At 45.8% G+C, this 23,481-nt stretch overlaps 1 protein-coding gene across 2 annotated transcripts; it reads left to right on the top strand.

Annotated features, from left to right (window-relative positions):
- The first annotated feature begins 976 nt into the window (after positions 1-976).
- cspg5b (chondroitin sulfate proteoglycan 5b) lies at positions 977-15,183 on the top strand. Of its 2 annotated transcripts, none has more exons than XM_037090264.1 (6): positions 977-1,564; positions 5,530-6,301; positions 7,326-7,514; positions 8,794-8,872; positions 11,524-11,688; positions 13,995-15,183. In XM_037090264.1, the coding sequence occupies exons 1-6, from the start codon at positions 1,483-1,485 to the stop codon at positions 14,625-14,627; spliced, it is 1,920 nt and encodes a 639-aa protein (XP_036946159.1). In that variant the 5' UTR covers positions 977-1,482; the 3' UTR covers positions 14,628-15,183. The 2 variants fall into 2 exon arrangements, with proteins under 2 accessions (XP_036946159.1, XP_036946149.1); XM_037090254.1 differs by having other exon boundaries at positions 978-1,564; positions 8,794-8,956.
- Positions 15,184-23,481: the final 8,298 nt, after the last annotated feature.

Here is a 23,481-nt window from a genome sequence, read left to right as displayed (position 1 = left end):
CATGTCAGTCCATCCTCTGAATCCCATCACACACACACGCACGCACGCACGCACACACACACACACACACACACACACACACACCCTCTCTCTCTCTCCCTCCTGCTCTCCCTGGTTGAAATGAGGATTTGATGTCAGCCCTCAGTTTAAATGTGGTGGGATCTGTTGGAGGATAATTGATGGGAACAGCAGGACGCCACACACAGCGGGGGAACAGATCAATTTATTCTCAATTCAATGAGTAATGAGTGAAACTGCATTTCTTCTTCTTTTTTCACCAGTAACAGAGCATTTGGTCTTAATTATTTCATGATGTATTTGACATAATTCCATTTAGGAGGAGAGTGGGGAGTCAGGGCCAGTTTGTTAGCAGTTTGTGAAGGTGAGAACAGGAAAATGGATCAGTGTCACAGCAGAGTGTGTGTGTGCGTGTGTGTGTGTTGGGAGAGGGGTGATGCAGCAGCAGATTGCCATTGTCTGGAGCCTATATCACAATACATTATGACAGTAAGAGGATAATCCACCGTGCACACACACATGCACACACATCTTATCCCTGGTGGTGTGTGTATGTGTGTGGGGGGGGGGGGGGCTGCTGGGTGTGTGTGTGTGTGTGGGGGGCTGCTGGGTGTGTGTGTGTGGGGGGGGGGGGCTGCTGGGGGTGTGTGGGGGGGGCTGCTGGGTGTGTGTGGGGGGGCTGCTGGGTGTGTGTGTGTGGGGGGGGGCTGCTGGGTGTGTGTGTGTGGGGGGGGGGGCTGCTGTGTGTGTGTTTGTGTGGGGGGCTGCTGGGTGTGTGTGTGTGTGGGGGGGGGCTGCTGTGTGTGTGTGGGGGGGGGGGCTGCTGGGTGTGTGTGCGTGGGGGGGCTGCTGGGGGTGAGGCTGTGGTGTGACATGGAGCATATTGACTGTCAGTGACGACAGACGCTGTTCAAATCCTCATTCTGCATCAGCTGCAGCAGACTGGACACTGACAGAGCGTGTGTGTGTGTGTGTATGTGTGTGTGCTGGCACACTCACACCCTAGCGCACAGTGCGCGCGCGACGTAGCCGTGCTTTGCTTTGCCGCTCAGCGTGTATGTAGCCAAAGCGAAGGCTTAACGGACGGCAGGCAGCAGCTCAACCCGGCTCATTAAAATCTCGTCTGCAGACCTTCCGCCGGTCACGCGCATTACTACTACAGCTCCTCGCGGTGCTCCTGCTGGACCCCAAAGCGCGCGCGCTAAAGGTGTGGAGGAGAGGGCACCCGCTCGGTACAATGGAACCGAACACGAGCCGCTAAACGGTTCACACACACACACTGACTGTCGTGTGAGAGAGAGCGAAGCGTTGGGAGGTAACGGCGACATGGAGCCATCACGCAACATCTGAACTTTGGAGGATCAGTTTATCAGGATTATCGATCAGCACCACGATCAGACGGAACCGGCACGACGAGGAGCGGGATCACAGTCTGCACCAGAGAGCCAGAGGACCGTCTGCGGTATGGCGCGCGGTGACAGTCGTTTGGGGACCTGGCAGGTGCTGCTGACCATCTCCATGGTCATCACGCCCCTGTCTGCTCACGGTGAGTCCACCAGAGTCCCACCCTGTGTGCGTGTGTCAGTGTGCATGTGCGTGAATAAAAATCACACCTGCGTTGACATGAAACGGAAAATGACAAATACAGATGTGCGACGTTTAAAACGTGGACACAATCTGAAACACCTGCTGAGCGCTGCGTGCTTTAAACATGGTAGTAATATATGTTATATGTCACCGGGCTCATTTTAAATACAGCATTTCACGAAGTACTCTGTCAATCAATCAATCAATCGATCGATCGATCGATCGATCGGGCTGTACTGGTGAGCCCAGTGGTCTGATCTGACATGCTGTGTGTCTGTATTGATCACTGATCACTCTTGGACCCATCGGTCTCATCCTCTCCCTTCTGGAACTGTTCAATAGCTGCAGACGTGGCTGACTTGATGAATGTTCTGAGCTCTGGTACCGGACCGAGAGACGGGCCTGTGGATGATCACAGATATTACACAGTCCAGTACCGCAGCTGCAACCCGCTGCGGCGGTGCGTGGCCCAGAGAAGGGCGGGATTAGGTGCACCGTGGCCCGGCTACAGGAGGCCCATTCACTGCGCGTAGGGGAGCGAATTCCTCCAGACGTGCCCAGGAAGCCCGAAACAACCGGGCCCGCAGCACCGCTCCCCCCTCCGGCCTCTCGCTCACAGACCGTCCCTAGAGACCAGCGGTGTGGAGACATGTCTCTGTCTGCCTGCCTGTCTGTCGGTCTGTCGGCCACCAGCTGAGAGATGTACATCGTGCAGGATGTGCAGGAGGCTGCACCGCCGCTGCCCAGCAACAGGGTGGCTCGTGCACGCAGAGGGTCGCCGGGGTTGACGTGGGCACGCGCTGCTGTCACCGTGCACCACCCACCCCCCCCCACGCTTAACAGGCGTTAACACTGTGACATATTGACCGTCAATACACGCCAGTGTCACGTCTCTCACACTCGTGTGACGTGGTGTTCGATATGTGTTGACTGATGTATAGATCTTCAGTTCACTGTCTCTCACAGGAGAACAGGAAGAGAGTGAGATCATCCCTCTAACAACAGACAACACACACAGGAACCTCACAGTGGAACACACCACGCTCCTTAAACGTTCCTCTGGAGAGCTAAGCAGGAACCGCTCCACTGGTTTCAAAGGGAAGTCCTATTCTATGTAAGCTTATGAGAAAATGACCCTACTTCTCATTTGAATGATCAGTAAACTGATAGTGATGACAGGCTCAATGGCTTGTTTCTAGTCTTTCTCAGTACAGCATGTTGTTCATCTTGTAGATTATGGTCCCATTTAGACTTTAGAGTCATTTAGAGGATAAAGATGAAGCAGGTATATGTCAGGGCGGGGCTACCATGGCAAATGTCCTCTGGTTCTCAGTCAGGTCCAATCAGCTCAACGCTCTCATGATATTTTTACATGTCGGCTCAACAGAACCGAGACGGTGGCTTCAAAAGGCCTCACGATCTCACCACTCATCAGCTTTTTCTGTAGTACACGTCTTCAGAGTGCCTGATGGTCAAGTCAAGTAATATTTTGATTCAAAATTTGCTTTAATCTACTCTAGAGCTCTATGAACAGCCAATAAGTGACTCCATGCACACACAAACATACAGAAACACAGCTTATCCTTGATAACCATGTCAAGCAGTATGGGTCAGATCCAGACTCTCAGAGCTCGGCTGTGTCTCACTGAGCTCACACTGTGAGCTCCATCTGCCCCAAAGCCCACAGAGCTCATGATATGTCACAATACATCAGATCATCAGCATCTCGCTGACACACACACACACACACACACACACACACTCTGTGTATTAAGTGGTTGTTGATAGTTACAGAGGAGGACTAGTTGTACCGGGCGCCTTCCCATAATTCACACTGCAGCCAATCACAGTGGTCTCAGGTAGGACGTGTCACCATGGTGACGTGCTCAGCGTGAGTCCAGAGGTGAAGAGCTGATCAGCAGTTAAAAGCACAAATCATTTCAGAGACGCAAATCAAATTGCTAAGCAGGGGCTTGTGCTTTCAATCTGCCTGTCTCGCTCTTGTAATCTCTTCATGTTCCCTTTTGCTCTCATAATCGCCGTAAGGCTGCCAGCTGTGAACAGGAAGCTGCATCTAAGTCTTGACAGGGAACAAATTGGCAGATTGAACCTTTAAATGAAATTGAAATCAGCTGTAATCAGTTTACACTGGTGGAGCCTGTCTATGTCTTTCACAAACTGTGAAGCGTCCGAGTTCATCCCACCTCAGTTTTCCCAGAGATGGAGTTGGCATATCAACACTGACTGACTGGCTGGCTGATTGATCGAGAAACAAAGCGAGAGAGAGCGAACACTGGATCCTCTGTTTCCACTGCAACTCCTTCGCTCCACTCCTCCTTTCAACATGGCACCTCTTTACATCTCACCATGGCAACTGCAGTGTGTGTGTGTGTGTGTGTGTGTGTGTGTGTGTGTGTGTGTGTGTGTGTGTGTGTGAGGTGAATCTCATGGTTTCTCAGCCACTATTAGTCTTCGTGACTTGAGGCACGTTCAGATGGTTTTAGCATTAGCATTAGCTCTGAATGAAGTGCCAGACATTGAAAGCAGTGATCTCATTGGACACGCTGATTTCAGGGTGGCAGTGGGAGAGCAGCCGTCCAGCCAAGTGTTCGGTGGAGGTTGGCTGTCCGTGCAGACGCACCAGGCCAGTGGAAAAGTGTGAAGACGTGTGCTCTCCAAATTCTGTCAACTGTGGGAAAATAACCTCTGTGCATAAAAACTGTTCCTTCTTTGTGCAACAGCAGCATCTTCTTTCTTTCTTTCTTTCTTTCTTTCTTTCTGGGGTTCCCCTTAAATATACAGTTTGATATTTTGCTTTCAATGATACAACTCTCTTGTTGGCTACTATTTTGGGAAGCTTTGTCCTCTCCACTTGAATGAAAGCGCTCTGTGGGTTTGACGAATGTCTGGCTGCACAGTGTGAGTTGTAATGACTGCTGCATGTTAATAGGTTTGAGGAGCTTCTGTCCTCTCTCTTGTTCTTTCTCTGTCTGTGTCTCTCATCCTCTTTCTCTGCAGATGGCCAAGTGCAAAAAAAGTTCCTGACCAGTCAGCCTCTAACCTATAGCTCTAATCCTTATCTAATCCTCAACCCGTCTCGGTCAACAGAGCACATTAGTCAATCACTCAATGTACCTAATCCCACAATGCCACAGTCTGATTACACGGCAGTCTTTAGCTCTTGTTCTGATTTCTTTGACAATGAATCACTTAGCCCTTTAATGAACCACAGCAGGGTTTCATTTATTCATTATTATTCAAATGATATTGTCTTTGTCAAATTCAGCTGTGAATGATATGTTGATGTAACAGTGTTGTCTGCATGGTACCGTCTTAAGGCATCTCTGCAGAATACTGTAGGGAACCATCCAAATTATTCTTGCCCCGTCCTTGGGCCACAATCTTTATCCAAACCGAGTCAGTACCATGGGACCAGCTCAATCTAAAACAAAATGCAAGACTTTTGTTGTAATATTGCCATCTACATTTAGACAAGATCAGTAGATCAAAGACAAGACAATACCTCAGTTTGTTACACATCGAGTCCATTCACCTGTCATTCAGTACTACTCAGCCTGTGAACACAGCTCTGTGATGTCTTTAGTGGTTCTGAAGGAGCTTCAAGAACCCTGGTGATGTCACCAGAGTCTGTTGAACATGAATTCAACATTTCTTGCCAAGTTTCAAACTTAGTCATGAAAACTGTATTTCTTGTCTGGCAATGATTTCCCTAAATCCCCCTAAATTCTACAAACTGGACCTTTGACACACATCACAGGTCTGATTAAAAAAACACAATCAACTTGAATTCTGGGAAGCCTCTGGTCATGACCGACTCTTGTTACATCCCAACACTAAACTTTATGGAAGTGTATACTTGACAGCTGGATTGCTTTTTAATGCATCTTTGTGTCTGACTGACAGGGAGGCATTCATTGACCAGGCGCCATCATCACCACAACCAGTCGTCTGTCAACAAGGAGGCCTTGAACACTAGGATGGTGCTCAGCGACGACTCGGCAGAGAGGGAGCACCTGATCGGAGCGGGGCTCGGGGCTAAACTGCCTCTAACTTCCACCAAACATCACCACTCTCATAAACATGCTCACCTTGACTTCATAGAAGAGGACCCACCAGTGGGGGAGGAGCTCACTGCCGGAGGGGCGGGTCCAGACCAACCAGGAAACCCCTTATCTGATGAAGTCATCACCGTGGAGTTTCACAGCCCTGCGCCAGATACTGTGCCCTCTGATAACGCTCTAGATTTGTCCAAAGTTCCCAAACCCCAGAAGCAAAAAGGGGGAGACCCTACTGCTTGGACACTCTCAGACTTTTACGACTACCTGTCCCCCGATGACGATCTCTCGGCATTAGATGCGACCCCAGAACCAGAGCCTAGCCCTTCACCCCCGGCCGACATGGAGGATGAGAATCCACTCCTGGCAGGCTCACCTGCTGTTCCTGACAACGTGAGGCCTAAAGCAGATAGCGGGCCTTCCATATCAGCGCCTCCCGTGCCAGGGCTGGAGAAGGGTGATGGGTTCGGCTTAGGTGGTGCCATGGGGGCTGACGGCTGCAGGCTGGGCTTCGTGCGCTCTGGACCAGGGGTTTGTGTGTCTCAATGTGACATTGAACCCAATTTCTGCTTCAATGGAGGAGTGTGCACTGTGGTGGCAGGCATGGGAGCCTTCTGCAGGTGAGGAGCGTCTACAGTCCTGTTTACAGTCAAACCACACCGGCTGGTTTGTTGTCCATGGGTAAACTGTACGGAGGACTACAGTCTTCCTTTTTTTCATCACATTTAGCAGCATCTAGAAGCAGGCATTGACTTTTTAGAGTTAAACTAGTACACTGCCAGCAGGGGTGTTTGTGTGTGTGTGTGTGTGTGTGTGTGTTTGTGTGTGTGTTTAATTTGTTGCAATATGTTCCTCTCCATCACAAAGGAGAAGATTTAGGACACTTCAGACAAGTGTACTGAGAACAGAGATAGGCACATATAAGGTTGGCTTTATGTGCCACGAGAGTTCGTCAAGATCGCAGCAGGGTCACCAGAGGATTAGCTCAGTTTTGGGGGCGGGTGTACAGAGTGTGTTTGTGTGCTCATTGGCCGATGTTGACACACACAGACACAATGATAATACACTAAGGTCAGGGAGGGACACAGTAACAGACACATACACCATCTGTCCTGTCCTGTTGAACTGTTGCTCATCTCCATACCTGCTGAGGTCTAACACACACACACACACACACACACACGCACACACACACACACACACTCTCCCTTAATGCCACGCTCACTTCAAAAACACGTTCAAACACCTTCATGTGATTGAACAAACAAAGGCAGGAATATGGAAAAGACACACACACACACACACACACACACACACACACACACACATACACACGTGCCCTGATCCTTTGATCTTATTAAGGGCTGGGCTGCTGGCCCAATCCCTGCTTTGCTGGACGGACCTCGGGACATCATGTCATCAGCACTGAGTACCACTTTACACTCTGCTCTGGCTCACTGTCCGAGGGTGTATGTGTGGTAAACAGCCGTGCAGTACAAACATAAAGAACCTCTTGGCTGTTTTATACAGCAGGTCAGGAGAGAGGAGTGTTGATGTCTGCTGTTTTTTCAACCACAAAACATCAATGTGTTACATCGATCATGAAGGCCAATATTTGCCTCTTTGTGTTGCTTTTTCATCCAGGTGCAATGTGCAAGACTACATCTGGAACAAAGGCATGCGCTGCGATTGGGCGGTCACAGAGTTCCAGGTGATGTGCGTGGTGGTGGGTGTGGCCTCCATGGTGTTCATCCTCCTCTTCATGATCATCGTATTCTTTGCCAAGAGGCTGCACCGCCTCAAGAATGAGAACAAACGCCTTCGCAAACGCAGGTGTGTGTGTGTGTCTGCGTGTGTGTGCGTGCGTGCGTGTGTGTGTGTGTGTGAGAGAGAGAGAGAGAGAGAGAGAGAGAGAGAGAGAGAGAGAGAGAGAGAGACGGGGAGGTGGGAGTGTAAAAATATGCATTGTGAGTTCGACTACGTGTGCTGAGAGAGGCTGGTGAGCTGGGACTATATCTGTGACAGTCTAATTCAAGGAGGACTTAACAAGTGATGATAGAGAGAGCAGAGGAACAGCAAGAGAGAGAGAGTGAGGAGAGGGGAGAGTTCACCTGAACTGAGATGAAGACAGGTGTGAACAAGCAGTGAACGGTGAGAAAAATCCATCCAATCACATTTGTGAGCGTAGATTTTGAAGTGGATCCAATAAACCAAAGTCATTTTCCTCTGATGTCACACTCACCGTGGAGCTAAAATGCTCCATCATGTTGGGTTCAAGGTTATCACATAACTGCAGGAAATCTGACAAACTGCAACCTTCGCTGCTTCCCTCAGCTACTGGAGGTTGACGGTGAAAATCTGAGGGGCTCCAATCAACACAACCCATTAACTAACGTTAGCAACACTGTGGAATGGCTGTGAAACAAAGATGCCACCACACATGTACAGATCGTTTTGGCACTGTCATGCATGCTACTCTGTGCCACCAGGCACAAAGGAAACATATCTGCCACTGCACAACCAATAAAGGAAGAGGCATTGTTTTCTCCGGTCACTATCCCCAGGTAACTTTGGAAGAACTGGACTAACTGGCTAACGTTGGCTGTTGTCTAATGGATGCTAACAGGCTAACTGGACATTAGTTCAAGGTAGAAAGATGTCTAAGATTTTGAAAAATGTTGTTTTACCTTGATCTAATGCCCAGTTTCCCTCTAAGGTTTTACTATCTTTAATCTTTCCAGTTAGCGATTAATCAGGTAGCTGTGACATGCTAACAATGTGTTAGACGCCCTACGTTTATGTGACTTTCAATTTAGAGACGTTTGAGCTTCCCACGCTGATCAGGATTTCATGGGAAAGTGGCCGCCGTGTGAATTTGTCCATTTCCTTTAGTATCCACTGAATTATTCACGTTCTGAGACTGCGATGATACATTTTCCTGTGTGATGTGTGTGTCTGCCACATATTATGACCCCAGTTTCACACTGTGCAGAGCGGAGCAGAAACTGTGGACCCGGAGAGATACAAATGCACAGATCGCTTGAAAGAAAAAAAAGACTGCAAATATTTATCACACAGATCTCTCTGTCTCTCTGTGTTTGCTCTCCTGCAGTAAGTACCGCCCACAGAGCAGCGAGCCGCAGACGGACGGCCTCTCGGTTTCCACAACAGCCGACGGCTCGCAGCCAAACGTAAGGAAACTGTGCGACACCCCTCCGCCCGCTCCCCAAGCTCACACTCACAACCTGGCGTACTATGACAACATTATCTGTCAGGTACGCCCAACTCTCCTCATGTTTACTCTCCTTTTTCTCTCATTCCATTCAACATTCATTCATCCTCTATTTATCTGCATCTGAGATTCCTCCCACTTCATCTATTTCCTACAGTCCTCTTTGTTCTTGTCCTCTCCCATGTTTTCTCTCCACTAGCTTGATTAGATTTTTTTTTCCTCCCGTCTATACGCATGCTCGTCTATCTGAGTGTTATGCACACGTCTTACTCACCTTGCTGCCCTGTTAAATCAATAACTTCTCATTGGGATTTCCACCTAGAGTTGTGAATGTACAGTACATGTGTGCCCTTAATGATTCTCACACTCACCGATCCCCTCAGAGGCCACCATCAACCAGCTACACATGGGAATATAAACCCAGAAACCCTTATAACCACTTCCAGGTAAGCAGAGCGGAAACGTCCACGTTGCCTGCAGCAGTTTCCCTTCCCACCTTTGCTTTGAACTTGAACACTGTGCAACTGCTAGACACCAGATTCTGGCTCTCCTTTTCACTGCAAACCTCACTTCCACAAACTCCCCCCTGCATCTGATCTTGTGTGAGGCTGTGCACCATGTGCGTTGTAGTTGAAATGATTAATTGCCTCCTGCAAAGCCGACTGCAGCCAGCGGTTCAGAGGTGTTACGTAGTCACCACTTTGTGAAGAAAGCAAGTTCCCACATTCGCTACTGTTACCTGTGCCTCTGCAGCTTCCTGACAAGCTCAATGAGGAAACAAGGCCTCCATTTTGTTCTCAGTGCTCGCTTTGCTCTTGCACCCATAAAGCTCAGGCGGCCATTTTAGGGTCCCTGTGCAGCAGGGTTTCCCCTTTTCTACCCTGTTCTCTTCCAGCGGTTGTGCATGTAGCGCTTCTGTGAAGTCATTCTGTAACAGCATGTGTGTGTGTGTGTGTGTCCATTGATATGACTGTGTCCATTCATTTCTATCCGTGTGTGTGTGTGTGTGTGTGTGTTTGCAGGCAGATTTATGTGTGCCCCTGTTTAGTATTCATCAATCATACTCGTTTACTGGGTTACTGAGCCAACACAGTATTTAGGGCCACTGACGCATGGTTACAATTTTAATCTCAGCAGTGAGGAATCTTGTTTTTAGAAGCAGCTGTACACTACACAGAGACCAGGACAGCGTATAACATCTATGTGATCGACAGAACAAATAGGCTTTTTGAACTTGTTGTTTATGATGTGAAAGGCCGTTTAGTGAGTTTTGACCAGCGGTAGCCAGAGTGACTAATCGATGGTGTCCTACTTCCTGCCTGCTGTGCCGATGACCTTCACATGTCTGTGACAAGCCAATCAATCGATGGCCTGAACATTTACAAACTGGCACAATGACACAAACGCTCTCGGACATGAGAGCACGCATTTACGGCATTTGATGGAAATGCACTCAGCAAAACACAGGCTGCCCTCATAGATTATCAAAACCATATATTCATTTTCACACCATTTCCCATACTGGGCAGGGCTAGATCAAGTGAACAGATTGTGAAATGCTCTTTCTAATATAAACCAGCACTCTCAGGGCTCTGCTGGCATTTCAGTACAGTGGTTATAGATGAGCGTCTCTAAATGTCAGGTCTGGAGGCTAAAAAGCTTCTGCAGACACACGGTCTGCAGTGCAGTTTTTAAATGTCAGAGGTCCGCTATTGCTATTTTTTTAAATAGTGAGGGATGATTAGAGGTGCAGTATCAGTCCATACAGTTGAAGACAGATTGTCCTTAACATTTAAATACATTTTTCGTTTACTTGTTTGGTTCAGCTTTTAGCTGAAATTCACTTCTAACCAGTCAAATGTGACCAAAGCCCCTGCAATGTTCTTGTCATATGTTGTTCCCGTATTATCTGGGGAGGGTGCAGAATCCTGTGTGCTTCGTCCATTACACCTGCAGTAGCCAGCCAGCCAGGTGGAGGTGCCACAGAAGTTCATGCAGTCCCTTTATTCCGTGCATGTTTTGCTGAAGCACAATTAGTAGGTTTTCCTCTTTAATGACTACATGAACTGTCAAGAAATGCTGCCTTACAATGGCCTAATATGCACATTTGATGCACATTGAATTCTAAAATAACATCAGACAACATTCCAACACCACAAAGCAGTGTGTGTGTGTGTGTGTGTGTGTGTGTGTGTGTGTGTGTGCGTGTGTGTTGCTTTTATGACTTCAGTTTAAATATAAACTATTTTCAAGGACATTACCATCATCTCCACGTCTGTTTATTAGGGGACAGAACCCAAATACACATATTGAATTGGTGGTGATCATGGTGGACATCACAGTGCGACAATACTAGTACACAGTACACTGGAAAACACCCAAATGTCTCTGAGAAGAACAGCTCATTAAGAGCGTATGCTGAATGGGATGAGTGACAGCTCAATCACACTGACTGATAAACCTGCAGTATGAATGTTGCCTCTAGATAGTAATTAATATTACAATCTTGTGCATGGTTATTCTTCTTCTGCTTTGTATTTATCTATTTGGTCATTTTTCTCCTCTTTATAAATAAAGTAATCCAGTAAAAGTCACAACCTCTCTCCACAGGATGAGCCTCAGAAGCAGGAGGACCCGGTAAAGTCCCCTCAACCGAAGGAGGAGGGCTCAATGAACATCCTCAACTCTCACTCCCCCAAACACGAGAACAACCGTCCAACCTCTGTCGTCCACGACCAAGGCCACGCCCCTAACCACACCGAGGAGAGCGCTGAGGTAAACATGCTCTAGAACAACCTGGTATAATACCAACATCTGTCCATGTGTGCTGCTGGAGAATCACACCAAGATATTTGATCACGCACACAAACAACAGCAAATGGTTAAAGGCTAACATTGTTTACAGCAAAGTGCATACTGTGTAAGTCCAATCAGGCCTAATATCAAAAAGTAAGCACAATATGAGTTAAAGGATACAACTTGAGAAGCACAACAGTCCTGTTTACAAGGCTGCCATGCCGATGCTGATCATGTAGTGGCGCCGCTGCCTCCTTCTTTCCTACATCCTTCTTACGCTGGACTAAAATTTCTGGCTTGGACCGACTAATGACTGACTCTCCTCTCTACTGATGCCCTGCCTTGGTCTCTGGCCAATGAACTGTCGCTCCTTCATTGTCTCCTCCCCCCCCCCACCTCTGCCTGCCCCGCCTTACTGTCTCTCTCTCTCACCGCATGCATTGGTGTTATCAACGAAAAGTGTCTGAAAACGTAATATTTGCAACAGAAGTAAGTGGAAAATCAAGTGAATCTGTATTTGCGAAATATTCATGTTCGACAATGCTAATAAGTGGATATGTCTAGATTACATGAGGTCAAAGTAATTGCTTGGAATTGATATTTGAATCTATATACATATATTACACACGCTGTGTCTTGGTTTTCAATGTGATTTATAATACTTTAATGTACTTGAGGTTCTTTTGTACTTTTTTGGGTATACATGGAGGATTATAGTTCACAGTTATTGGAATAAATCTTTTTAATTTTATCCAGCTTGTCCCCGTGTGTTGCTATGAGCTCTACATTCCCTCCAGCATCTCTCTGTCTGTTTTTCTCTCTCTGTCTCTGTCTCTCCCCCTCTGTCTCCCTCTCTCTCTCTCTGTCTGTCTGCATGTCTGTTGGTGATGAAGCTAACTACTGCCCAGCTGCTCCCATGCTAATGCTAACTGAATGCATGGCTGACCCTGCTTTAGTGCTACAGTAGGCTGCTCACAGATCACACAGCACTAACAGGTGACCGTGTGCCCACTCAGCACCGTGGACAGCTCCCCAGCATGACCAGAAGAGTAACTCTATTTTAATTTCAACTTTGAGTCTCTGCCTCACCTGTCTTTATTAATATGAGACAGACAGGGATGTTTGAATGTCCCCTCTGAGGCCCTCTTGTATTCCTTTGTCTGTTTTTTCTTTTTACAAGGCAATATTGGTTTTGCTGCACAAATCCAACTCCACCCTCAAACTGACACTCACATTTTCCATTACTTCACGGCCTCACAACCCATTTCACTCATTACATATGCCTATAATTTGATTTTGATGTTCTTGATTAATCAGGTGTTCCTGTTTTATTTCTCTCATGTAAAGCTAATCCCCTGCACTTGTCTTCTGTCCTGTATCCATGATGGATTACGGAATGGACCAACTGGGCACAGACCCAAGTGGTTTACTGTTGTTATTTGTCTATTTGGAAAGTCACAGACATGTGTATATAGATATATATACTGCACATATTAATTGGATCCAAATATCAGCTCTCTGGGGTGCCACTTAATTCAGTTGGTGGCGTGAGCGACCCATGTGCCGAGGCTCTGCAGCGGACCTGGGTTTGACTCCCGGCCCGGGTCCCTTTGCTGCGTGTCACTCCCCCTCTCTTACCCTGTTTCCTGTCACACTCTTCAGCTGTCCTGTCAATAAAGCCAGAAAAGGCCAAAAAAATATTTTTAAAAAATATAGCAGTTCTCGGTCTCCTTCGTGGCTCAGAATTGATTGGTCAACTATAGTCTATATTTAACACCTGTCAGCAGGTTTATAGTTGTCGTTCATTCTCACAATAATGTTGTGGGGTGCAGCAGGCAGCTCTTTTTCACAAAAAACTACTGCATGCTCAACAGCCAACAGACAGAGTCAGCGAGGAGCCGGTGGAACACAGTGGAGTATTTAGCTGCTGAAGAGCCAACTGTGTCCCTCAGAGGATGGTGGGGACCAGAAACAGAGCTAACAGGAGAGTGAATATTGGACCTACATTCATTAAGTGGTCACAAACATGACTCCAAACAAATGAAATGTTGCTCTGTATTTACTGGATGTGGAAACAGGCAACATGACAGTATTGTTTCCACTGCAAACAAGTGGCAAACAAATCAGGTGTTGCAGATGTCAGATACTGTGTCTGTGTCCAGGGGTCCATTGTCTCATAATTCATCCATGCCTACATTTTTGTATGATTTTATTTCATAACGTTTGCCTCTGTGACTGTCCCCACATTGTTGCATCCTTCTCTACTTGACATATTTCCACATCAGGATGGAGTCACTATTGGTCTGGAAGTGCTCCTTCCCAAAGACGCCAAGCTCCACGCGGAGACCAGCCCGCCCCTTCAGTATGACGTCTTCCTCTACAAGGTTGCCAACAATGGAGACTCTGCCTCTCCCAGCAAAGCCCCGCCCCCTCACAGCACCAACTCTTACTCCTCTTCTCATCCCATACCCAAATCGCCCAAAACACCTAAGACACCCAAGTCGCCTAAGGTGCCTAAGTCGCCCAAACACACCAAGGACCACCCACACAGTCACCATGAACCCTTATCCGCGAGGCACTCTTCACCTGGCCGTCACCCCTCACCTGTTCGCCACCCATCACCCAGTCGTTACTCCGCACCTGGGCTCTATTCTCCACCCACCTGCCATCCATCATCCCATCACTCTCCCTCCCAGTACAAGTGCATGCCCACCTCCTCCTCCAGCCCACCTCAGTTACGTCGGCCCAGAGGTCGATCGCAACCTCATGGCTCAGAGTGCTCTGGGACCGGAAGAGATTACCAGAGTGGACACCTTCGTCCATCCCCCTCCTCCCCTCACCTCACCCAGCCACCTCCATCGCCATCCCGGATGAAGTGCAGCCCGGCCAGCACCCGGTCCCTGCCACCACTCTGCTGACAAGGCCTCATCCGGCCCGGCTTGGCATTCAGACGCACAAACATCTGTCATAATCTAATCTATCCAGCGACCTGTCCATCATGGCTCTAACTGTTTCACTAGTGACTTATAGATCATTTTTCCATCCATCATCCATATTTGCACCTTGCCTCCCTTCATCTGAGCACATGTTGGTCCATGGAGCTAGATAGCTGGAACCGGGACACCTCTGCGTATACGCCTTTCTCAAACTCAGACATGTATGCACCAACATGCATACATAAAACACTGCACAGTCACTGCAGCCAAACATTCACACCTTGATGTAAATGATAACCTCTCAAAGCTCAGGTTACACAAGCACATAATGAACCACTACATGTGAACACGCTCTCCAAGCACGGTGCCAACGTCAGCCTCTGCTGAGGATGTAGTTCATGAAGGTTTCATAGAGGTTTACTACATTAGCCTTAGTGTTGTCAATGGTTTATATACAGATCTTTTGCTATTCAGTTTGTAAAATTATTTCATGTTTTCACAGGCTTTTTGGTATGTTTTTCATGTTTCTAATCCTCAATAAATAGATAATACAACAATGTGTGCAGTATTGTGTTGTAAAGATAGTGTGAGCTGAGAGGAACAGACCAAAGGAAGATTAAAAGAGGCAGCAAGGCGAAGAGGAGAGGTTTTTTCCTCTAGTGTTGCCAAGCGTCGCATAAAAAGAATATGACGGGCTCTGCTGCCGCTCTGTGGTCAGAGCTTAAGGTACGTTTCAGGGTTAAAATCATCAGTGAAGTCATACTGCAGCCTTAGCCTTTACATTAGCTCCCTTGCTGATCCTCTGACCTTTGGAAATGGCCTTTCTGTCTGTTTCAGTCTGCAGTATGAGCTACAGGGCTTTAATCATGTGTCTCCATTTTCCTGCGTGGAATAGGAGGAATGATGCCTCAGATGCCTGGCCTTTAAAGTGCCACTATATGATGTGTGCATCTGCTAAATAGAGGCCACTGTGGCAGCAGGTATGTTATGGACAATGTTTCATTCATACTGTAACAGTATTATGAGAAGAGAAGAGTCATCAGGACTGTCGGCGTATTCCTTTATTTGAGCTCATTTATTTATTTAGAAATGTATCTTTAAGCAAAGTTTGATTAATCAAGGACTTTCTCTATTTGAAAAATCACAAGCAGCTGAAGATGTAGATTTTGCTTTACAATACTTCATATAGTTATTGAAAGGTGGGGTGGAGCTATGGTTTAGACTTGGCCTTCCCATCATTGGTGCCCGGGCTGGTCCTAACCCCACAGCATCACGATCCGTCCAATCCTGGGAGACATCGCCCTGCTGAGAGAACCTCCCTCTACTGTCTTACTTTCCTCATCACTCTATTGTCAGCAGCTCCAACCTTTGGCTGTACTTCATGCTTTTAATTGTTACTTATTATTTTTCAAGGACTTTGTTGTGCGTGCAGGTAAAATTTAGTCTAACATGTCCATCATCTGACAATCTCATGTGACTTTGGCCTCTTCTTACAAAAGACACTCACTGTTCTTTGTCTTATCTTGGCTTTTCTCTCAAATGTATTAACCCTTCATAACATGGAGCTAATGCTTGTTTCAGTCTCACTGATCAACAGGAGAAGTACAACTCTAATAGTACAGTTCATCAGTCCATAGTTATTAATTCACAGTATTAAGGCACTTTAATAACATGGTTTGGCAGTGCAAAGCAATTAGCTCAGACAGTAACAAATAAATCCTAACAGAACTGACTCAGTAATATCTTGACACAGACTTATATATGTTAAGTGCAAACAACAGCTAACATTAGCTGCTCTGAGAATAAAAGTAGAAGCAAAATCCAAAAATAGTCACAACAACATGTGTCTTATTTCTGACGAACGTCAGCATTTCCCTTATAAGGAACAGAGTGTGTTAGCATCTTCTTCTTCTTTTCTTAATCGTTAATTGGTGAACATGGTTATTAAATGGAAAGAAAAAAATGGTTGTTCAGCTTTCAGCCTTTGAGGCAGTGTGTCATTGTCCATGTTTGATTGACAGCAGACAGACTTGCAGGCTGAGCCTCAGCAGGGGACCACATTTTCTAAAAACAGTGTTTGGTTTATATAGTTGGCACTGCAGGTGTGAGTATCACTCTAGTATCTAAACTGAGCTGCACCTGACCAGCTAATTAGTGTGTACGGTCGCTCACTGGCTCAGGACAAGTGTTCGTACAGTAATTACAAATATGAATACATAGAAGGCACATTAAATGTGAATTTCTGCCTTTTTGGTTCTGATGTTCTGAGATCACATGTGACTTAACAAGCAGGTATGTGTGCTACACCAGACAAAACCATGCAATTCAATTTGAATTGGACTCAAAAACATGACAGAAAAACACCCTCACCAGCTAAATGAGAGTGTTTACACTGTCGGACTCATCCGGCTGAGACACAATGGAGAGGTGGTGTTACTCCCTTTATGTGATGCCAGTTTCTGCTGCACTTTGGCCACATGTTGCTGCTATTACATTTATAATGCAATGGGTACTGCCTCTATCTTTGGTGCTGAGGAATGCTCATCTCTAGCAGCAAGCACTTCTGTGTCTCTAGGACATTAAAATTAAACATCTAACAAAGTGACCTCCACCATGGAGGTTAAGAGCTGCAGGCTGCAGAAGCCCAATACTTTTGTTCTCTGACTTTCTCCTGGATTAAAGCCCCCTCTTGTTCCAGGGGGATCAGGTGAAGGTGAAGTTATCCTTCCTGCAGTTTGCATTCATCAGAAATAGGCTGTGTAGAAATGAAAAGAGTAATTGACAGGTTTTAGAGTGGAGTGTCTGTATCTCTCGGGGACACTCGGTGCCTCTGAAGAGCTGTCCTGTCCTGCTCCACCTGCAGGTGCTCAGGTGTCCTCAGTATGTCCTCAGGTGTCTAACAGCTGCTGAAGCATCAGGAAATGCCCCAGCACTCTTTCTGCAAGGACACAGAAGGAATCAGTGGCTTAATAGAGTTTCATTCTGCAGTAACCCTGAAGCTAAAACTAGAAATTGTGTTTCTTTTTAGTTGCACGACATTATATAAAAAAGAACATCCGATAAAGGAAAATGTCTATAATGTCCATGTATACTCTAACATGATGGTTAGAGGTCAACAACTGTTGAATAAATAAAGGGACAGTTCACCCCAAAATCAAAAATTCTCTTTCCTCCTCTTACCTGCAGCACTTTGATCCAAATAAAGTGTTGACGATTTCTGCCTTTTCTCAAATGAATATACAATATAAATACATTAGAGACCTGCCTTTATGTGATGTAAACCTTTTATGTTTATTTTTACTCCAACTGTCTTGATTTTATTACTTTAATCTATCTGTTCCACTTGTTTTACATACTCTATTTATTCCATTTCTTTTATTTCACATACTTTATTAATTTGTATCATTACCTCTGTTACTTCAACTCTTCCATTCAATTCATTTTTGTCATCTTTGCATTTGTAATTGTGTTCTTGCTTTGTTTTGTCAAAGCGCTTTGTAAACTGTTTTTAAAAGCACTATACAAATGAAGTAATTATTATTATCTGCTAACCATAATGTAATCTAGCAACTGGGTGACATCACTGAAGGCAATTCATCTGATTACATGCAGCTTCCTCTGGAACTACAAAAGGCTTTATACAACTTTACAAGCAGGATTTCTCCATATGACTTGATTAGAGTCCAGGTCAAAGGAGCAAACAGCACACAACCTGATGTTGAAGCATTACAGTCTGTTACAATAACCTCTCGGGCTTACAGCAGCCAGACTGATGTGATATTTAACACATGTGTAACAGCATCCACAAAAGTGTCCATCTGAGGTTTCATAAATGTTCAGAGGTCATTTTGTGACCTGAGAACTTTTCTGTCCTACAAAACTAACCCTTCTCTAGACTTCCCCTTATGTGTGTGTGTGTGCAGCTCCTATATGAACCACTGAGCGGCAGCGTTGCCCCACAGCCAGATGAGCTCTGCTACTGTAGATACAGATCAGATGAGACCTGCTGGCACTAAGAAACCGCTGATCTGCATCTTCATTAGCATTCGCTCTGTGTCGACTGAGGGAATGTGTGCTGATTCAACAGGAAGCTGCTGTGATAATTGATATTGTTATCATGTAGATATCTGGATGATCTCTGATGATCTCAGGCGTGTTTAAAGCTTTGCAGTGGCTGTAGATGAGAGTGCACAGGTGTGTGTGTGTGTGTGTGTGTGCAGGATGATAGATACTGTGTGATCTGCAGTTTATGCTGTGCAGGGCTGATGAGAGCATAGATCTGCATACTGTATGTGTTCTTGTGTGTGTGTGTGTGTGTGTGTGTGTGTGTGTGTGTGTGTGTGTGTGTGTGTGTGTGTGTGTGTGTGTGTGTTGTCTGCCTGTGTGGAGTGTCTGTTTGGCAGCTCCATCACTGCCTCTTTAAGGCTATGAAGTATTTTTGCTGACCCAAAACAGATGTAATTTTCTCTCACTTGCTCCCACTCTAACATCCTACACATGCACATGTGCGCACGCACGCACACAGCAATGTCTCTAGAGACGCCTTCATAGCAGATGAAGATCTTTATAATTAGTTTAGCAGTGAATCAACTGCATTTTCACACAAAACCTCTTTTGATTTTTAATCATTTTGGACAAAACTTTGGTGGATCTGTTTCTTTACTCTCAGCATCACAGAAAATGTTCTGTTTGTTCTTGAATAATCCATGGAATCAGGATATTCTGACAGTTAATGCATCTATTGTTCATCCTCATAAATACATCTGTCTTTGTTTACATGGCTTCGGAGATTTATAAGATGCCTTTTAATGTATTTTACTGGCCACAGCAGTGAGAGACCCCCTACTCACCGTCTTTCTCCCTCTCTCTTTGTGCTGTTGCTTTTGTGTCTGCTCCTCTCTGTGAGTCTGGCTAAATGGCCTTCTATTCAGGAGTGAGAAATGTCATCACTTTGGGTGGGTGTGCATGTGTGTGCAGGAGAAGAGTGTGTACTTTTTGAAAAATGACATCTTAAAGGGTCACGTCACCCAAATCACAAGAAAGATATCCTCCCACCTCGCCATGCAAATAGACTGGATTGGGTCAAATGTGATTTTTCTGATGCTCTCAGGGAGGCAAACAAAATCCTCCTCATCTCCTTTGTACTGGGGATTGTCAGAGAAGTCTGGGCAGCTCTTATCTGTAAATCTCAGCAAATAAAACTGTGTTTATCTAGACACCGCTGTGTTTGATATATTCATCTATTTGTGTGATTTCAGTAAACTGACGACTAAAGCCAACCATGAATTGATCCTAGTATTACGTAGTGTCTGTGTTGTCAGAGCCTGACACATCTTACTATATTTCAATGTGCCTCTGAGTTCCATTGTCCTTGAGAAATGACTTCAGTGAGCCACACAGTTGTACTGGGAGATGTGGGCCTTCATCATCAACAAACACACTGAGGGTGTTTTCAGTCAAACCCACATACAATTCCCTGCTGCTAAAATATATCCATTATGTCACTGAAAACCACGCGTATGATACGTATCATTTCCCATTCAGTTTACATGTTGCGTTTCATGTCATTCTCAGCCGGACACCACTTCTTGAGGTGGTATTTCAACATCCGTAAGTGTGAGTGTGAAGCATGAGTAGACATTTTTAATGTGATGTGGGGACATTTTCCAGCCCTGTTTGTGGAGACAGAACCAGGGAATATAAATCATCATCTTTTCCTAACCCTGAGTGTTTTTATGACTAAATCTATCCGAACCGAACAGTGTAGTCACAACATATCATTTTTAATTAATCATAAAAAACTTAAACTTCAAATGTACATTGCCCACACTGTCAAAGCAGCAGCACATGAATCCTCATACAACATCATGTGGTACCAATGTACTGAGCAGCAGTGAGTCTGGTGAGGAAAAGATGTAAGAACGTCCTAGAAAACATCTGATTCCACCATGTTGGTGTTGTTCCCACAACATCATAATTAATGTTGTTACAGGTACACATTTTTGTGATGTTTCATGTCATAGCACAGTGACTCGGGGGGGGATTTGGATTTAGATTTCTGTTCTAACACAAGTGTAACATGGTGAAAGGGTCGCTTTCAACCCAAACCATGTTTCCTAAACCTAACAAGCTCCAGATGTGGTTTCCATCATTATTCTGCTACTTGAAATGATGGTCCTGGGACAGCATAGACCCTGATGGTCCTGGAACAGCATTGATGTTCTAGAAACAACACCAACACATTCATATCAGATTGACAGACACAGATAATGTCACAGATGAACCAGATCCTTCTGTGTCAAAGGTCAGACAGAGAAGTTATCTCCTATCAAAATGGACTTCTTCCCTCGATCACCTCTTCCCATCATCTTCCTCCACCTTCCTCTCCTTCCTCTCCTCCTTCTGCTGCTGTCATTTTGTTTTTCACCTGCGGTAACATCCCTCTCTCTTTACCCCCCACCTTCAGCCTCCTCCCTCGGCTTCCATATTGATTTTCTCGATGTCCCACGGTCACATTCTTGTGGCGAAGGTTTCCGGCTGAAAACTGCTGACATTTACCTCGCAGTCACAACATGGCTCATTCAAACCCCACCTCATAGTGCACTCTTTGACAGTACATGCTGCCGGTGTGAATGCTAAAGGATGATTGCAGACATTTAGAAAACATGTAATGATGTAACGACCCACTTCATTATATCTGAGAGACCAAAGTGGAAGACCTGAGTTTGTATCTAAGCATCTAAACAAAACATCATTTCGCTGATCTTTGTTCCCAGACGGTCCCGTCCTCTTGTTCCCGACTCACATGCCAACTCCTCTTTCCCATTCCTCCACTGGTCCTTGTTACCATGGAGATGTCCAAGGCTGGTGACAGGTGAGAGACTGAAAGAGACAGTGAAAGGTAATGAGAGGGGCCACTTTTGTAAGGTCAAATAAGTACACACGCTCATACACTCACACACACACACAAATGATATCTGAGGGCAGGATAGGAGCACCTGTGGAGACGAAGGTGGGGACCCAAAGGCTGCACCCTGCTCTCACACAGTGGTGCTGGAAGGAAGGAACCCAAATTTAACAACATGGGCAGGGGGGCATCACACAAATACATACACACACACACACACACAAAATGCACGTTCACTCATGAGACGCAGATGTGCACAACTGGGAGGGGCTGGCCACAGCAGGACCACCGGCAGAGGCTCAGAGGACTGTGTGGTGCTAATCGTGCTCGCGGGGTTCTTCTCTGTGTTCCCATTTAGATGCCTCTCTTTGGATTCAACCACAATAACAAACATACATTCAAATATCTATACTTACTCGCCATCAAGCTGTGAACAAATGTACATACATCATTTCAGAATCTGACTCACTGGTTCTGCCTCTTTCCTCTTGTGAGGGAAACAAAGCGTTATGCAACACACACTACAGACAGGCTGCAAGAAAGTCAGCTGTCAGTTCACAAGTGGCTCTATTCTAAACTTCAGATGTCCCTCCAGCTCCTCGTCTCAAAGACAGTGATTGCATTCAGGCTAATAAAATAACTTAATGTTCTTGTTCTGCTGAAAAGATTAATTCATTTTATCACTCATGTTAATAGACTGAAGAGCTTATATAAACACTTTAGAATGTCACTGGCTGCTGATGCTGGAGTCAGTGTGAAATTGCATTACCGTTCTGTCATTTCCCTCCTCCCTCCCGTCACTGGAGACTGTATATGACTGGCTGTCTGACTGAGGGAGTTAATGTGTTCAAGAGCCAGCTGTCCCTCAAATAACACACTCAATTATTCATACGGCAAGGAACACACAAACGTACTGTGTGTGTGTGTGTGTGTGTGTGTGTGTGTGTGTGTGTGTGTGTGTGTGTGTGTGTGTGTGTGTGTGAGACACAGGTGAGTTCATGAAGCAGCAACATTAAGTGCTGACCAGCCTTGAGTGCAGCGTCTTCTCTTGCTAAAGAGGCAATAAAGTGAAAGAGAGGGAGAGTATCGCAGTAGGTGTGTGTGAAAAGGCGAAAGTGTGTGTGTCCCCGCTTCGCTAATGGAAATCAGATCTCCCATGTGTTGAGCCAGCAGAAGGAGAGCAGCAGATCCATCATGTCAGACCGGGGTCAAACTCGCAGGCCGACCTTCGCTCACACACTCCGAGTAATTTCCCCCGAAAGCGTTCAGGTGCAGCCAAAACTCGTCTGGCTCTTTAATTAACAAATGCAAATGGATTTAGAGATCAGATGTCAGACTGTTTGACACACAAGAAAAACGGGTGGGTGGTGTCGCCGCGCTTAAGTATCTAGATTTGCAAAATCTGGTGTGTTTTCAGCGAAAGTGGTGACTTCAGTCCAGAGGCTTGTTTGGACATGTTGCATTGAAATTACTTCGGGCTCCCACTGCTCTACAACTCATCTGCAGTAAGACGATTCTCAAGTCCTGTCAAAGCAAGTCCGAGTCTGCAGAAGTCTTCATCGGCTCCGTACACACATACATGAGTATGTCTTATGTATGTCTTAAAACCAAGACTTTCTGTTTGGTCTTCCGTACACATGTAAATGGGCAATTTTGAAAACTGCTGCCAGGGTGAAGACATGTGTTTATGTGTTCAGTGTTTATGCATTTTTGGCTTGTCTCTTCTGATTGGTCAACACAGCCTGACCATTGAGGTTATATGAGAGCCTGCACTTGCGTTTTCATACCACTGGTGAGGACAGGAATGTTTCTGAAACCAGAGGAGGGAAAAAAAATGCATTTTTAAAAATACCCATGTTAGTGTGGACGAGGCCATGGGCTCATTAAAAGTCTTTCAGCTGTGAAATCAATAACTATCATCTGGAAATT

Source organism: Acanthopagrus latus, chromosome 3 (genome assembly GCF_904848185.1).
Source record: "Acanthopagrus latus isolate v.2019 chromosome 3, fAcaLat1.1, whole genome shotgun sequence".
Lineage (NCBI taxonomy): Eukaryota > Metazoa > Chordata > Actinopteri > Spariformes > Sparidae > Acanthopagrus > Acanthopagrus latus.
The sequence above is the reverse complement of the archived record's forward strand: the minus strand, read 5'-3'. Positions and strand labels throughout refer to the sequence as shown.